The sequence below is a fragment of the Podarcis pityusensis genome (genome assembly GCF_964106645.2).
Source record: "Podarcis pityusensis genome assembly, chromosome: 3".
NCBI lineage: Eukaryota > Metazoa > Chordata > Lepidosauria > Squamata > Lacertidae > Podarcis > Podarcis pityusensis.
Genome location: NC_138026.1, coordinates 51,301,755 through 51,320,061, shown reverse-complemented (window position 1 = coordinate 51,320,061; position 18,307 = coordinate 51,301,755). Strand labels below are relative to the sequence as shown.

General features: G+C 40.2%; 2 protein-coding genes and 1 long non-coding RNA gene across 3 annotated transcripts in view; 1 reads left to right on the top strand and 2 right to left on the bottom strand.

Moving 5' to 3' along the window:
- Positions 1-18,307, top strand: part of CDK19 (cyclin dependent kinase 19) — a 100,349-nt gene that overhangs the window by 61,561 nt on the left and 20,481 nt on the right. The window contains 2 exon segments of the mRNA XM_081000406.1: positions 10,579-10,636; positions 11,281-11,412. Of these exon segments, the coding sequence (XP_080856532.1) occupies positions 10,579-10,636; positions 11,281-11,412 (190 nt within the window).
- On the bottom strand, positions 2,641-10,614 carry LOC308474327. The gene is made up of 2 exons (XR_013984662.1): positions 10,567-10,614; positions 2,641-3,667 (listed from the first exon to the last, which is right to left on the bottom strand). It is a non-coding gene; the product is annotated as an uncharacterized lncRNA (long non-coding RNA).
- Positions 11,420-18,307, bottom strand: part of LOC308474316 (uncharacterized protein) — a 61,280-nt gene continuing 54,392 nt past the window's right edge. The window contains exon 3 of the mRNA XM_081000466.1: positions 11,420-12,094. Coding sequence (XP_080856592.1) covers positions 12,083-12,094 — 12 coding nt within the window. The 3' untranslated portion in view covers positions 11,420-12,082. The remainder of the gene's footprint in view (positions 12,095-18,307) is intronic.

Here is an 18,307-nt window from a genome sequence, read left to right as displayed (position 1 = left end):
GGAAGCTCGGGCTTCCCCCACGCCAGCCCCGTGCCTGGGGGGGAAATAATTTTTTTCTTTATTCCCCCCCCAAAAAAAACTAGGTGCGTCCTATGGGTCGAAAAATACGGTATTTGGGTGCAGCCATTCCTTTTTACAGTCATACCTTGGAAGTCGAACGGAATCCGTTCCAGAAGTCCATTCGACTTCCCAAGCATTCGAAAACCAAATCACAGCTTCTGATTGCCTGCAGGAAGCTTCCAAAAATAGTTCACAAACTGGAACAGTCACTTCCAGCTTTGCGACGTTCGGGAGCCAAAATATTTGGGAACTAAGCTGCTCGAAAACCAAGGTACGACTGTATTGGGGGGGGGGGAGCAGATACTGAAGTCACCATTTGACTTCACTGCTGCTATTACCTTCTCTCATGTGCACACATAAATAGTACTCAAATGCATTAAGGCACAGTTATTCTCAGGGGCTTGTACATAATTATTGAAAGGTGAAAGAAACGTTTTCATAAGCTGTTTGTGTCCAGTGTGGGTGTAATTTAAATGATTCTGTAGTCAATCTCTAATACTCTGCCAGTAGAGATTCAATGGGTGCCTTCTGTTTCAATCTTTAAATACCTGCTGAAAATTCCTCTATTCTGCCATGTTTATGCAGGCAATTAAGAACACATATTTCCATAATAGTTAGTTGGTGGTGTCTGATTTTAATTTTATGTGTGTGTTTTTATTATATATATATAGATACTACTGCTTTGATGTTGTTTTATGATATAGCAGTATATAAATAAATAATGAAATTATTTGAACTCTGAACACATTAACAACTTTGTATTGCACTGTTATGGATACTGGGAGACCATCCTTTGGTATGCTGTCAATGATTGGATGAAGTTTCATCAGTGAGCGCTAATGGAAAAAATATTTCTTCCCTTCTCCCTCTTGATAGCTGGATCCTTTTCTTCAGCCTTTGGAATGTAGTATTCATGGGAGTTGGAAAAATTAAGCCCTTCAGCTAATGCGAGACCCCTGAAATATAAATGGAAGCAGTTTGAATGTGTAGCGGCAAAGAGAGCTCTGAATTTATTGAAACAGCCTTAGGGTGCTGGGGCTCTATTTGGAGATCTGGTGCAGAACTGTCATGGGTCTCACCGCAGTATGTGCCTGCATGCCGTTATTGATCTTGATTCTCTAAATCCATGCAGAGAATGTGGAATCAGTCATGGAAAATGGAAAGTATTTTGCCAGTTCTTTTCTGGCCATGCTGCTCCAGAGTTGTTGGCATTCATGGCTAACAGGATCCACAGGCACCTTCAGACAAGTGCCATCATGACATGCATTCCTGCTTCTTCTCCTGTTTATTATCTTCATCAGACCAAAAATATGACAAAAAATACAGCACAACAAAACCTTACAGTATTATTAAATACAGGATAAATACAAAAAGTATAACATACTAACAGCATCTCAAATACACACACACACACTTATGGTAAGCCCCTGGGAATATTTTTTTCAACTTCAGGTGCTTAAATGTCTTCTTAATCTCACTGCCACCTATAGAAATTTTGTTACCTAGGTCAGTGTTTCCCAAACTTGGGTCTCCAGCTGTTTTTGGACTGCAATTCCCATCATCCCTGACCAGTGGTCTTGCTAAATAGGGATGATGGGAGTTGTAGTCCAAAAACAGCTGGAGACCCAAGTTTGGGAAACACTGACCTAGATCATCAGTCAGGCTGTAACTGATGGTGGATTGTGGACTGCCCCCTGGATCGTTGACAAGGTAGCTGTTTACCTTGTCTGTTTGCTTTTTTAGACAGTGCTCAACTTTCACTTGTTCTTTGGCGGAAGCGTTTGATGAAAGTATTCATGGACATCCATGAAGCTGAACAGTAGAGGGGAGCCTGGAGCATGTTATACCAGTCCTGACTGACAGGAGAGTCTTTCACAGAGAGAATAAAATACCCCTGCTGAAAATTTCAAATAACAGACAACTGTGAAATATTGTGAGAACCAGTCATAGTTCAGCTACTCAGTGGTGATATAGATCTGCAAACAAAACAAATATAAGATCCTGTTGTGCATCTCATACAGGAAACAAATGTTACCAGGAAGGCTGCCTTTCCTCAGGGGCCCATGACAGTAATTCTGCTTCCATGGAGAAAGGAGCCAGTGTTCTAAAGCTGCTGATCCCAGGAGTTGGAAACTGATGAGTATCAAACCTTAAGGACGTGATGCTAAATATTTCCAGTGGGCTGGATTAGAGAATTGCCTAGCAGACCATTGAATGGCATTCTGTTACTTGAAAAGATCATCCAAGAGTTGTTTGCAAAACATACTTGCATTTGTGTATGTGCATTTTAAATAGCAGTTGCAACACCTTCCCACCCAGATCTGGCATCAACAGAGGCTTCCTTCTGATGTGTGTGCATGCATGTGCAGTTTTCTTTGGGATCATGAAGAGGAAGGTGAAAGGTTATCCCCCTTTTTTTACCTGCATTGCAGACCCGGTCCAGATTAGGGATTCGGTGGTTTGCACAGAAATCTGAGCATGCTTTTAACATAATATGTTCCTTGGTCCTCAGAGAGACGGTTACAGAAAATGAGAATCTTTGTGTAAGAAGGCACAATAGGAAACCTTTAGAGACCTACCTTTCATCTACATGATTTAATGCTGAGCATACATTTTCTGGTAGTGGTTGAATACTTGTAGTGTGCGGGATCCAATCATTAGGGACATAGGGACATGAGTTGTGGTTAGCATGTTGAATGTATGGTGACCTGCTTGCTTCCATAGGTGATGAACATTACTTGCAGTCTAGAAAAGCTGACAGTGTGTGGGAAGAGATTGTGGAGTGGAATTAAACTCTTTGCTATGGAGATCATTCAGTCAGCATAAACATTTCTGCCTGCCCAACAGAACAATCTCCCTCCCTCCCTCCCACCACATACTGTTCTGGGAGTTTTCACTGACCCTCCAGAATGGTTTTGGGAGAGGTGGGGAGGTAAAGCCCCATTGTGCTAGTGGGAATTCTTGTGCTGTTTTCCACTAATGGAACTGGGTTGTTGAATCCAGCCCATAGCCATGTTTTCCTGGAACCATATTTTGGGGGAAGGCACATGTTTGATGTATAGATGTCAGGACCGAGTTGTTGCTGGTGATCCCAGATGAGTGAGATGGTGCCCAGGACTAAAAGTGAGAATACTGAAATCTGTATGTAGCTCACCCATGTGGTATAAATAATAAATTAGGGTTATGATAAAAATAATAACAAATTATTACCCCCACACCACCCCCTCCCAGGGCCGTTGGTGTACACGGGAAACCAATACGCCCTGAAATGTCCAATTCCCCTTTTACCGGATGGAAGAGCTCCGTGGGGAGGTGGGGCACCAATAAAGGTCTTTGCAGTTACTGTGCTGCTTATGGGCACCAGGTTGGCAACTCCCAACTTGGTCAGACTCTTCCTTCCAAAGCTAGCCATTGGATCTTCCTGGACAGGAAGGAGTAGAAGTCGTCTTTCTGTTCCAGTTGAGCCTTGCCTGAGCAATAGAGTCTTGATGAGCTTTGGTGCATTCCTGTCCCCTTTTGTCTTCCTCTGGTCCTGATTTATAGCTTGCTCTTCAGCCTTGCCTCTTAGTTTGGTCCTGACTTGGCTTTATCCCTTGACTCCAGTCCCCTGGTGCAGAAAACGAAAAATCTGAGGCAAGTGAAAAGGAAGTAAAGTTTGTTATAAAACTGTCTAGCTCAAAACAACTTTTGTTAGAGTGCTGCATATTAACTTGCCATCAGAAACATTCATTTAAAATGTTTTATGGGTGCAGCTCAGTGGGGCTCATTTTTGGTTTGCTTCCTTGTGTTCATTCCACCCCAGCAAATACTGTGGGTTATGTTTCTCCTTCGGTCCTGTGGCAAAATATTGTATCCGTAAAGAAGACAAGGAAAACTATGTTAATCTCTTGGCTTTGTCCTTGGTACCATGTTGATATTTAGTTTAATTTTATGGACATTGTTTGTATCATCTAGATATAATAAGTCCTTCAGGGAATATTTATAATAGGCATTTTTAGAGTGCTGCTCTTAAATAGTGCTGCTGATTGTGTCTTAACAATTTGCTATTCAAAACAGCATGCACAGATGGTGAAAAAATATCACTCTTATTTGTATAATATAGCGGTACTATTGTAAAAAGTCTGGAATTCACAGAATCCTTGATTTAAAATTAGCTTCTTTTTCAGTTACTTTCTTTTTTACAGAACAATCGCTACAACGTATTTTTTTTTGGGGGGGGGGAGGAATCTGTTTTTTGTCCTTTACCACTTGTTCTTGAGGTATTCCCAACTCAACCGCAAAAAAGACTAAAACAAATTAACCTCTGTCTGTAAATAGTCATGTCACATTCTTGCCCTTCTCCTTCCTGCCCACCCTTCAAACATTCTATTTCACTTGAAGATTCAAACATGTTTCATTTAGCCTAAAGCCACTAAGTTCAGTCAGATGGGCAGTTACATGCATGTACTTTAACCATCACATATATTTGAAAGTTGTTATAAGTTAGAAAATGCATGCATGCATGCATTCTCAGCATATGAAGAGTGTTGTGTAGGACAGAGTACTTCTCTGGGTTATTTATTACTTCTATTAAATACACTCATCAGAATACCTAAAAAGTATCAGCATGCATTATAAATGTGGAATTATACATTTCAAGCCTCTAAGGGCCAAACTTAGCGAGATTCATGATTGGATCTCTGGTTTCATTACCAGAGCTCCCCACTTCCATTAGAATGGGACCACAGTATGGGGGGGGTTACCCTTCTCCATCACTATATTACCAATGTAAATCTGCCACAGGTGGGAAAACTTAGCACACTGTCTCATCACCATATTCACTTCATGAAACTGATTGGCTCATATCATTTTCCGAAGGAGAGAGAACCTTAAATGTCTCCGAAGACACAGAGGCAGCAGCAGACTGGAGTAGCAATGACAGCTAAGCAGCACCAAAAAGTGAATATTATCACCAGTTAGAGCTTTGCGGGAATGATTTGTGGAGTCGCAAAGCACTGTACTGACTCAAATAAATTAAAAGGGCTAGATGGTTAGGGAATTCCCCAACCATTTATCCCTTTTGTATTTCCCCTTCTTGTTGGATCACCTGCCTTCAAGAAAGAGCGGAATTAAACAGATGTTAGAGATCAGTGATCAGATCTTCCATTTTAAAAAATATCACTTAAAATGCAGCTATGTTCTGGAATTCAGTGATATTCATTGCATGGTAGGCTGCCTACCCATCAACAGAAAACAATCACTCCAGTACAATACATTCCATCACCTGAAGTGAACCTAGACACCACGCCAAGCACAGTCTTCCTTTCCTATCTGAGTGTCTTTTCTCAGCCTTTAGGTTCTGGTTTTTGGATTCTTGGCACTCAGTGCAGAGTAACTTTGGAACCATCTACTGCACAAGGCCTTGTTGTTATCTGAGGTTAATTTTCCATCTAGATCCAGAGCGGTCCAGCTGACAACCCAGAGAATGGACAGTGCCAATTAGCTTCCATGGACAATACATGCCAAAGATCATGGCCACCATTCTTTTCTCTCATGCTTTTGAATCATATGCAAGTTATTATGCCAAAGTTAACAGTCAAAATGTTTTCAGTATAGAACACTACCCTAGCCAGGTCACCCATACCTGTTGCTACTCAGATTATGTAAATACTGTTATTTGTTCAATGGTCTAGAGCAAACTGAGCCCAACTGAAAGTTCAGTTCTCAAAAGTTAATATGTACTAGCAGACACTGACAGTAGGAAAGTGCAAGACATTAATTCTGCCGCTTTAGCACAGATCTTGTTTGATAGCAGTAATTCTTTATTTCAGTAGCTCTGATTCCTTTTCAGTACTCAATCCCTTTTAACCCGTTTATAAAAGAATTTAATATTCCACTTAGAGTATGCAGAAGAGCTGTCCCCAAATCTGCTGCTATCATTATAAAATATTAATTGGGATGGGACATCCATTTTTGAAAGTTCAGGTATCTGAATCTTTGTGTGGGCAATACCATCTCTGTTGATCATATCAGGTTATACTGTACTTCTTTTAAAAACTAAACTGTGAAACAATTTCCCTATATTTTAGTCTATACTTAACTGCAACTTTGCTTTTGTTCCAGTAGTGTTACCTCAATGGTGTGATTTGTATGAAGTTTCAACTAGGGTCATGTAACATTGACCACTGGTTTCAATTTTAGTAAAATACACAGACACATCACTACATTATTCACAAGGCGAGCATGGCAGGATAAACATCTTGAAATCCAGTGTATCATGTTTACTCATTCCTTTTTATTATATTTTAATAATTAAAAAGTGCACATTTTTAAATTGCTAGGCTCTCCCACAAACAGTAATAGAAGAAGCACAATGTCCTATTACTTTGCTTATTAAAATTAGCCATTAAACACCACATGGCATTTGGGAGTGAAGGTTCTACAGATACATAATTTGCTGTTTAAATTCAGTTTGTGCACCTGACTTCAAAAAGTGACTTCCATTCTGTAATAAACAAAAATCTGCCCTTATTCCCTTATGGGAGACACAAGATCCCTTATAGAGCCCTTTGTAGGTTCTCCATCGTTCGGAGAAAATAACAGAGGCCAACCAGAGAATATTGAGAAGCAAAGCAGCTCGTAAGCCTGATCTTTATTGAACTGTGGCAACAGGGTGCTCCCCTCACATGCAGGAAAGGAGGAGGACGCAGAACAAAGGTGTGCCCGCCCTTATATAGACATTTTAAATTGCCCGCCCTGGAGTCCAAGACCACCTCCAGAAACATCATACATACATCACAGAAGGGGTGTAGCTCAAGACCACCCCCCAGATGCATCATACCTACATCGCAGAAAGGGGTGTAGCTTAAGACCACCCCCCAGATACATCATACCTGCATACAACAGAAATCTGAGTGTGTTGTTTATCTCCTGTCTGTCAGGTTACCTGTTAATGGTTGCTTGACTGGATACCCGGGGGGGGGGGGAGCCTGGCCAGTCTTTTGTAATGATAAATACTTAGTTCCCGAGCTAGGTCACAGACTCACCCTATTCATACACAGACATATACCCTTAAGACAGAATTTGTGAATGAAAAGACAATGAGGAGGCTTTTCCATTTTCCTTCAACCTTGCAGAGAAATATTTGAGGTCAATTTGGGAGGGACAAAATGGTTTCAGGACTTTTTCTGTGGGGTTTCAGACATATGGTTTATATATGCAGTTACGAACATTTATCTTTTATATATCTAAGACCTTAATTTTTTTATTTCAATAGTCAATGAGAGACACTGGGCAAACTACTAGCTAGATGAGAGGTGGGCATGGGCAACTCGTGGCCGCCTACAGTTCACATTGCAGTCCTTGGCTACCTCACCAAGTCCCCTAGCAGCAGTCATACTAAGAGCTTTACAAAGGTGCCAGGGCTGGGGAAATTGTGGCTTTCCAGTTGTTACTCGATAGCAACTCACACCATCTCTGAGGGTTGGTCATGTTGGTTGAGGCAGATTGGACTTGGAGTTCAACAACATCTGGAGAGCTAGAGGCTCATCCCTGCTCTAGACAATGCACTCTATAGTTGGGCAGTAGGAAATTCTTGAGCATAGTAAAGATACTGGAACTTGTACAAAATAGTGATGCTGCCATCTTGGAAAAAGGCAATGCCATTTTAGGTATGCTTCATATATGCACACTTTGGGGGGGGGTAAGGTGAGGTGAGTTCACATTATTTGAGAGGCTTTTTAAAGTTTAATTGTTATTACACTCTCCTGACGTAAAGGGACAGCTATAGTTGCCCATTACCCACAGCTACACAATACTTGCAGCAGGGAACATTTGAACTTTCAATGTGTAAAATATCCTATTTTCACCCTACCCCTGGTAATCAGGATGTTTTGGATAATGGGTGTGCCAAATTTCACTTTTTCTTGTGGAAGCATGCTAACAATTTTGATCCTCTCTTGAATTAATGGCTTAGTAAGCCAAGTGCTCATGAATCATTTCCTACGGATTGTTTTGATATAGTGGCACGCTCCAATAGTTAACTGCTTTTGTTTGCATGTGAATGATTAAAAAAAAACAAAAACAAAAACCAGCAGTACCCAGAGGATAACATTTTTCTCATGGGAAGGTCGTACCTCTAAAGAATTATATCCTAGATAAGCTCAGGAACAGTAAAGGCTACTAAATGCTAGCATTCTGTTGGCCATTGTTTCCCTTATCATTTAATCAGTTGTGTTCCTCTTATTCAAAGCTGCAGACAGTTTTACTTATGTTTGGTTTTTGCTGGCTCCTTTCTGGCCTTCATAGTAAAGAATTGATTGCCCCTGCATGCATTAAAGCAGCTCCAATGTTCTTACAGTTTGATTTCTGTTTGATGTTGAATTATTTTTATTCTTCAAGAACATGATAGTTTGTCTGAGCACTTTTGGCTCTTGCTCTTTGTGTTGCCTCTCAGAGATGTATTCGTTGCATTACACCCACTAGCCGGAGGAAAGAAAACATGATCATTTACTTATTTACTGCTCAAAGGAATTTGCCTTAAATTATAACATCTATGCTACTTCTGCAGCAGGTGGTTCCAGTTTATTATTGTTGACCTTGTACATTCTACATTTACACCTTTACTACACAGTCAGACCCCATAGTTCACACTCAGCAGGGATCTGTTTGTTCAGTTTTTATTGCTGATAATTTAAACATGAGATTCCAAATCTAACCTTTTGTTTCTATAGCAACTAAACATGGGCTGATCAGTACTATCATTTTCTTTAACAGCTGGCATCTTCTGTTCACTGTAAGCTGAGTTTTAAAAGTATAAGGTTTTTAAACTAGGTGTTAACTGGCCCAGAGGTGTTGACGTAATTAGGAAGCACATATACTATTATAAGAGATCTGATAGGTAATTTTGAACCATGAATTCTCATGTTTTCATTGGAATGAATGCCATTGTCCAAAGCGGAGGCATGCCCTTGAGATGTCCTTGGATTTGCTGAACACATGCGTCTTTTCTGAAGTTAGTGTTGGAGATCTTAATGCTGTCTTTGGCTTATAATGTTTGCTGCATTTTCTTATGGATAACAACAACTACATACTTTCATACTTCAGTCATATATATGCCTACATAAGCTTTTTGGTCTTCTTATACATGCATATATTTAGACCAGGCAAATGCCTGGACACGTGAAGAATGAATTCGTGTACAGGAACATGCATGCAAGCCCCACTCCCAGCATTGGATGTGAGTCATTCCGCCCACTCAGTCCCCGACTGTGCATGTTGTTCTACTCATGTTCAAGCAAATACAAGTAAAAATACCCTGCAGACTTTCCTTGTACACCCCTGCTCCTCACCCACAGTTTTAGTCTACATGTATTCAGGTGGATGCGCAAACATATTTGCTAATATGATTCTTCTGTACTAATTCCTTAAAATATTCAACACCATAAAATGGTCTAATGTATTTACTTCAACTTCACATGTAAGTAAAGTTTCTTGAATTCTTCTGGAGGGGAAAAAACAGTAAGGAACAAATCGATCAATCTCCAAAGGTGTTTTCATCAAAGCAATTATGGTTCTCTGTTTCTAAGTAGATTCAAATGAGATTCAAAATTGCCCCAGACTTTCCATCTAGTGCTGGAGGACCTGTTTTCAAACTCTACTAACAATATAAAGTTTATGTATAGTGCTTCTCAAATGATGTTCTGTAAACATCTGTCCAGTATTCATAGCGAAATGGTATTATGCTGGTTGGTTTATTGGAAGGAAGGAAGGAAAAAGTAGAAGGTGCATTAGGAGGATCTGCCAAACTTAGTGGAATAACAAGAGAAGGAGGGAAGAGCGTAAATTGTCACTTGTATAATTGGTAAAATAGGATAAGGAAAAGCTGGGAGATAGAGAGGGACATAAGGTGGTTTTCACTGATGGTTGTACTCAGAAACAGACCTGCAAGCTTCATAGCTGTTTCACAGATATAGCTTATGCTGTTGTGCTCAATTCATTTTCTTCCTATGTCATCTTAGATTGCTATTGAACCAAAACCTACCTCATAGTGTGCATTGACAGATTTCACAATTATATTTTATGCAGTTTTATTTCATTGTGTTCAGGATATTTGCTTGACACCTACAAAATTAATGGGAGTTGCAATTATCTCTAATCTAAACAGCAGATTTAACTGTTGATGTTCTGTCCTATTAGTTCCAAATAGCAAATATGGTGCAAAAGTTGGAACTGCTTCAGTTGGTACCTTTTGCTTCCCCACCTTCCTGGTTTACAGCCATGGGCAACTGCAGCAGGCAAAGACAGGCCGTTGCAGCAACAGGCCAGTATTGTGATTGTTTGAAACTCTGTTTTGCATAATGTAAAACAGAGTAATTTAAAATAGTTCATGAACTATTTGCTTGCATACAATTTAAAATGGTATTTCAAAGAGGGAAAATGATCATGATCTGAGTACTTTAAACTTCTAAAGTACACAGAAGACTTAATTTCATGTGGATTTACCAGCTAGTCAGCAGAATATTTTACCTTTTTTTCCAGAAACCAGCAAATATTCTGGTAATGGGAGAAGGTCCTGAAAGAGGAAGAGTTAAAATTGGTAAGTATTCATTACATTTCTAATGCAAATTGTTGCAACTGCTTTTATTAAGGTTGTAATTTAATGACTGCTGAAGGGCCAAAGATTATCATGGCTATGAATCCTGGAAGACCTGCTCCATGACTTGGAGATCTTTTTCCACCTGGCCCTGACTGACTCCAGCTACAAAAGCTGAGGCTGCTGAAGGGGCCAGAGACCGTCTTGACTGCCACTTAGTGCAGACTCACGTCATCAAACCTGAGCTTCCACAGCCGCTATCCGCCATGAACCACCATTGGTGGGATTGGCAGCAACAGCAGCAGCAATGTTTATACTCATGATAATATTTTATTTTATTGCTAATTATGCTGTTTTAAATGTGCATTTTATATACTGCATTAAATGTGTGTTCTGTAGCTGACTTCCTTTGTAATGTTTTGTTTTGAAATCTTTAAGATAATTTTGTAGTTTCTGTTCATTATGTTGTTTTGAAAGTATACTTTATATTTGACTTTATTCTGTAATGTTTTATTTTGCCACTCCCCTCTGAGGTTCAGCAGGCACAGGCATTGTCTAGTTTCCCCCATATTAATTGTACAGTGCACTGCAGCTTGCTTTCGAAGCTTTTGCTTTTAGTATAATAAAAATACTGTTTTGTTTTTCAGCTGATATGGGCTTTGCACGGTTATTCAACTCACCTCTTAAGCCACTCGCAGATCTGGATCCAGTTGTGGTGACGTTCTGGTACAGAGCCCCAGAATTGTTACTTGGTGCAAGGCACTACACAAAGGCCATTGGTAAGCGGGTGGCTAGACTTACCTTTTTAGTCTCCAGATGTATAGATATTAGGTTTTGCAATCTAGGGCTCCAGAACATGTCACTTCTAGGAAATTTCTGGTGCAAGTACGTTTCAGAAACAAGACATGGTTCCGTCAGTGAACATGTAAACTGCGTGCACAATAGGCCGAGGGTGTTTTCTGCATGAATGTGTTTGTGCTGGCCCACCCACCCTTACTTTATAATGGGATGTATCCAGCTGCCAGTCTTTTTCCTGGTCTCTTCTAAGGATCTTTGGTGCCAAAGATTCTATGCTTCAAGCCATCTCTATCAAAAGGCCTTCCATAATTACAGGGGAAATGGCAGCATGCTCTCATTCACCCATCCTCTGAGCTAATCGCTGAAACATCTGAGAGTGGTGCCTCCAGGAGTTTAACAGTCTAAGAACTTTGTGTTAGTGCTGATGCAGATTTAGAAAGTGAGGTGTCTCTAATGGCCACTTAGTATTAATCTTGTATTTTCAATCACTGTTATCCCATTGAGTGAGCTGCCTGACATTCCTCCAGTACCATTATCTGCATCCATTACATCACTAGCACGTACCTTTCCATTTTTAGCTTCTGCATTTTGGCAGCCTTTAATATCCCAGATGTTCTGCCTTCAAATGTCATGTCCTTGGATTTTATGCTTTCATACTTCTATCTAGAAATGTGAAGATACAGGGGAAGAAAATAAGAGGGTGGATCGTGGCTGATGAGGTTGTACTCCACAGACATTTGGAGGGCCACAAGTTGGTCATCCCCTTTTTAAAAAAAAATTGACAAGATCGCATCAGGGCTAAGAGAAATACCTGTACAGGATTCTAATCAAGCTAGTCAGTTTATTAAATGGCAATATTTTCACTGATCAATTTGGTATTTGAGTTTGTTACTGAGGGTTCATATGATCAGCTGAACTGTTCACTGACTGTGCTTCACCCATTCCACACATATCCATACATATACATGCTCTGTAGTTACAATGGCACATTAGTTTGTCTGCACCATTGTATTATGGAATACAATGGGCATATTGTTTCTTTTGGTCACTTTCAGACCAATGCAGTGTCTTGAGATGCACTTTCTACTGTATGCAATGGCTTTTGAAAGTTGCTTGTCTAGGTGTTCTGCATAATGCACTGTACCAGGAGTAAAGGATGAAGCAATACTGGAAAATACACACAAACACCTTAAATAGTGGGATCCCAGTCTATATCATGGCTAAGCAGTTGGGTGGTTGGTCTTACTGTTATATAAAGCGCTATGGTTTCATTAGGAGCAGGGGAGTTCACAATCTCTAAAACTGTGTGTGTGTGTGTGTGTGTGTGTGTGTGTGTTTTAAGTGCTTCATGCAATAGGGGAAAGTGGATAAAGAGGAAGGAAGGTTTGAGATGATCTCAAACGAAACCGACAAAGCACATACATGTGGCCACAACCAAAGCTGGGGGCACTATGGGAGATACACTGCATTTTCCTAGATGTTAAATACAGCAGTTTGGTTGTGCAGAAAATGTGAAATCCCTGTAGCATGTGACACATCCAGAGAAAAATGCCCAAGGATAAATGTGATAAATTGAGAAAGTCAGAGAAGCTGTGGTACAACTGTGTTCCAAGATGTGTTATTGAAGACCATGATAAAGACACGATCAGACAAATTTACCAGGATAGTCATATGAAGGTTCATGGCAAGGAGGACAAGCAGCAGACATAATAACTATAATTGTTTATGTACCTCTTGAGTCCAGACTTGCCTCTAGCATTATGCACACTTTACAAAAAAAAGTTAATGAGTTAATCGTATAATGCTTTGCAGCTACAATGCTTATTACATGCACATTCTTTCTGTGGTGTGATTCAAATCTCACGCTACAGCTTGAAATATATTTATATTAAATACCATTTGAATCTAAATTGCACAACCCTCATAAGAGGACTTGCCTTATTTAGTAATAGCTTGTAGATTTATAAGCACTCCTTTTGAAGTTCAGCATGTAGGGAAAGGACAACCAATATATTTGCAGGGAATGTGTCATCTATAACTGTTCATTATGCTTGTGTGTGTGTGGCTAGATATTTAGATCCATACATATCTATATGCCCTTCAGCGGAATTTCTAGGATGGCTTACAAAATCAAGATAATTAAAGTACAGCAAACATGTTAAAGCAGAAAATGTATTAAAATACATTTAAAAGCCTGGGAGAACGAAAGCACATTTGCTTGGCGCCAGAAGAATAACAATACTGATGCCAGACAAGCCTATCTGGGAGTGAGTTCAAGAAACAGAACCACATCACCGAAAAGGCTCTCTGGTGGCCACGTGCATTACCTGGCAGGGCACTTAGAGGACAGCCTCATCTAAAGAATGGAAGGAGCCTCCATGTATAGGCAACTTGCTTATGAGAGCAGGCATTCCTTCAGGTGCCTGGGTTGTAAGCCACACAAAGCTTGAAAGGTAGTCACCGGCACTTTGACTCTTACTTGGGAACAGCGTGGAAGACAGCAAACTTATTGCAATAACTGGTGAGATATGTTCCCAACAACCAGTCCTGATCAACATCCTGGCAGCTGCATTTTCAACTGACTGGAATTGCCAAACAGTCTTCAAAGGCAGTCCAATGTACCACGCATTATGGTAGACAATCCTAGATGTTTCTCAAGGATGGCTAGCTAAAGGCTGAGCCTGGTACAGCAGCCTAAGCAGATTAAAGGCACCCCTTGCCACTAATCTGAGCTTTCATTGACAAAGCTAGAGCCAGGAACACGCCCAAACTCGGTGTTTTATCCTTTTAAGGGGAGTACAACAACATTTCTTAGACGAGACGAACCACCTACTTATGGAACCTTTGTCCTGTCAGGATTGACTTTGATTATTGGCTCTCATCCAAACCATTTTTCTCAAGTGCAGTCTATCCTTTTGAAATTTATAAAGGTGGGGACTTCCGGGGGCGGCGCGAACGGCAATGGCGGTCCTCTTCTGAACGGGAGAGGAGGCTCCGCAGGCAACGGGTCGTCCGCTACGGCGAAGCGGAGACCCACTCTGGAAAACCCCAGGCGGCAAGAGCCTGGGGTCTTGAGGCTCGGTGGGCGCCTAGAGCGACCCTCCAAGTGCAGAAGGAACCCCGTAAGGGGCTCCGGAGCACGGAGGGGGGTTGCGGCGCTGTGAGCTGTTTCACAGCCTGAGGAGCGAAGCCGCGCTGCTATTGTCGGTGAGCGCTGATCCCTTTTCCTGCTAAATTACGGATCCGGACGAAAAAGCAACTAACTTGTGAGTAAAAGACTGAATCACTTGAATTTGAGACTTTAAAAGGGAAACTTAAATTGGCTTGAACTTGGCTGAGAGCGGAGAGACGTGGAAGCAGGAAGTCCATCTTCCGCAGCCATTGAACTTGAAAAAAAAGCAATCAGCTGGAGGAGTGGAGGCTGAAAGAAAGAGACTCTAAGTTTTACAGATCTAAGCATCTATTTGAACTTGCATCTTAAAGTAAAGACTTTAAGTTAAAGATTTGGGATTTCTATTTGTACTTGACTTTCCTCCTCTTATTGGATTACAAACTAGAAGGTGAAACCCAGAGTCAGGAGCTGCCTGAGTACTAAGGGAGCTGTCAGTACTGCAGATTTGGATACTGTATATTGGAACTTGAAACAATCTGAGGGTATTGAGACCTTTTAAATTTGAAACATTCTTTTTGGAGATAAATAAGCACTGTCTGCAACAAAGTGACCATTTATAAACTCTGCTAAACATTTGTATTTGAAGGTTCTTGGACATTAAATTAGACTCTGAAAGACAGATTAAGCTCCCTCTAGAGGATTGGATTATAACAGTGATTTTACATACACTTTTTACTTTCGATTCTCTTGCTGTTTGCTTGCTCTGGACCTTTCCATTCCCATGGGAACAACTCAGTGTGACCTTGACTGACAGATAACGTTGGAATGAGTGGCACAAGAAAAAGAGGGAGAGCTAAACAAACAACTCTAACAACTCTAACCTCAGCCTCACAGACACGCAGATCATCTGTGCCTACTTTGCCCTCAGAAGTGGAGGGAGAGGGCGAAGCAGAGCAGTTACAACTGGAAGATATGGCCTCAGGAGCATCTGTTTCTGTACTAGACAAAATTTTTGAAAAATTGGAAGCTTTGGACAAGAAAGCAGATGCGCAATCAGCAAAGATTGATAAAAACACAGAATGTCTAAATAAATTAACCACACAAGTGGTACAGAATGCACAAGCAATTGGACAGTTAACGGAGGCCTCAGCAGAAAATCGGAAATTGACTGAGGACACCAGACAAAGATTTGAAAATTTAGAGCAAGAGGTAAGACCACTCACTAAACAAGTCGGGGAACACCAGATTTATCTCTCGATGATAGAACTGCGAAACCGTGAGAACAACTTAAGGATTAGATCACTACAAGAGGCAGAAGAAGGACATCTAACTGAGTTTTTGACCAAAGAATTCTCCAAGTTCTGGAACTTGGAAGAAAAGGACTTTAAAATTGTGTCAGCTTTCAGACTTGGAAGATTTATAAAGAAGGAGAGGCCCAGAGACTGTTTGATAACATTGAGATCAAAGGAGGAAAGGGATAAGATTTTGGGACTACATTTTGTAAAATCACTGGAGGTGTTGGATAGAAGAATTGAAATTTATAAAGATATCCCAAGACTACTGCTTGATCTTAGAGCCGCCTATTCTGAACTTGTTAAACTACTAAGGAGCAACGCAATTCCATTCAGGTGGGAATTTCCCCAAGGATTATCTTTTACCTTTAGAGGGAGAAAGGTCAAAGTGAGAACACTGGAAGAGAGAGACAAATTCCTGTCTACATACGGAGAGGACCTTCAAAAAAGAATTGAACTACCTTCTGGGCCTGAGGCAACGCCAGTACCAACATCAGCATCTGTGGAACCTGAAGACCCTGAGAAGATACCACCCCTTGAAAAATAACCAGATAGTTCAGGATGTCTCTGCAACTGTTGAGCTGGAATATTAATGGTTGTAACATTCCGGAAAAAAGGAAGAAAATATTTCATATATTAAAAAAAGAACAATTGGACATTATTTGTTTACAAGAAACACATGTGACGAGGCTCCACAGAAAAGTGTTAATAAATAAAAGATTGGGCCAGGAATTTGTATCTTCGGACAAAGTTAAGAAGAGAGGCGTGGTGATATATGCAAAAGAGAGCCTGTCACCTAAATTCCTATTTAAAGATGAACATGGAAGAATTTTGGCTATTGAGATACAATATCAAGGAGAGAAACTGATGATATTAGGAATTTATGCACCTAATGAAGGGAAATCGGAATTTTACAAGAAGCTGCAGGAGACAATGCTGGACTATCTAGACTACAACAACATCATAATGATGGGAGATATGAATGGGGTCGTATCAACTAACATGGACAAGTCACAAAGTCAAAATGTTACAAAAGACGGCAGACTACCTAAAACCTTTTTTGAAATGATTGACAATATGGATTTGATTGATATTTGGAGGACAAAGAACCCACTAGGAAGAGAGGGAACATTCTTTTCTGAAGCCCAACTGACCTGGACAAGAATCGACCAAATATGGATTTCTAGAAGCCTGGCACCTAAGGTCAGAAAAGTGGAAATCTGCCCAAAGACCTGCTCCGACCATAATGCAGTAAAGATGGATATGACACTATTACCAACTGGATCCTTTAGATGGAAGATGAATGACAATTTGTTTAGAGATCAGGAAATTACCAAGAAGGCCCAAAAAGTTTTGAAGGACTATTTTGAGATAAACATGAATAATATGGTGGAAAAAAGAATAATCTGGGACGCAAGCAAAGCTGTAATGAGGGGATTCTTGATACAACAGAATGCAGTGAAGAAAAGAACACAAAATGAGAAAAAAGATAAGATCTTGGATAAAATAAAAGAATTAGAGAAGAAATTAAGAGTGAATCCGAAGTCACAGCCAACTCTGAGAGAAATTAAACTTTATCAAACACAATATTCTAAATTGATAAATCAGGAAATTGAATGGAAGGTTAAATTAATGAAACAAAAAACGTTTGAGTCGGCGAATAAATGTGGAAAACTGCTAGCTTGGCAGTTGAAGAGAAGACAAAGATTAAATACTGTTACAAACTTAGAGGTTGATGGAAAAAACATCCAGAATCCAGTGGACATTAGAAAGTGTTTCCAGAGATATTTCAAAAAACTATACACCCAAGGGCCGCAAGATGATGTTGAGATTAAACAATTTTTGGCAAAAAACGGATTATCTAAATTGTCACAAGAAAATAGGACAACCCTGAATTCTAAAATAACACGACAGGAGATCGAACAAGCTATCCAGAACATGCAACTTGGCAAATCTCCAGGACCAGATGGGTTGACCTCCAAGTACTATAAGACATTGAAAGACTATTTGATACAACCTTTGATGGAGGTCAGCAATGAAATTATGGAGGGGAGGAGGGCACCGGAGTCGTGGAAGGAAGCGTTTATCACATTAATACCAAAGTCGGAAGCTGAAAAGACACAACTTAAGAACTACCGTCCCATCTCTCTTTTAAATGTGGATTACAAAATATTTGCAGACATTTTGGCAAATAGATTTAAAAAAGTTTTAAATGAAGTAATTCATAAGGACCAGGCTGGCTTTCTCCCAGGAAGACATCTGTTTGCTAATACAAGGAACATTATTGACATTTTGGAACTTTTGCAAACAGACATAAATACAAAAGCAGTTTTAATCTTTATAGATGCGGAGAAGGCCTTTGACAATATCTCCTGGAAATTTATGATGGGAAATTTGAAAGAGATGGGAGTGGGACGGGGTTTTGAGAATGGGATTGAGGCGATATATTCAGAACAGAAAGCTAAACTGATA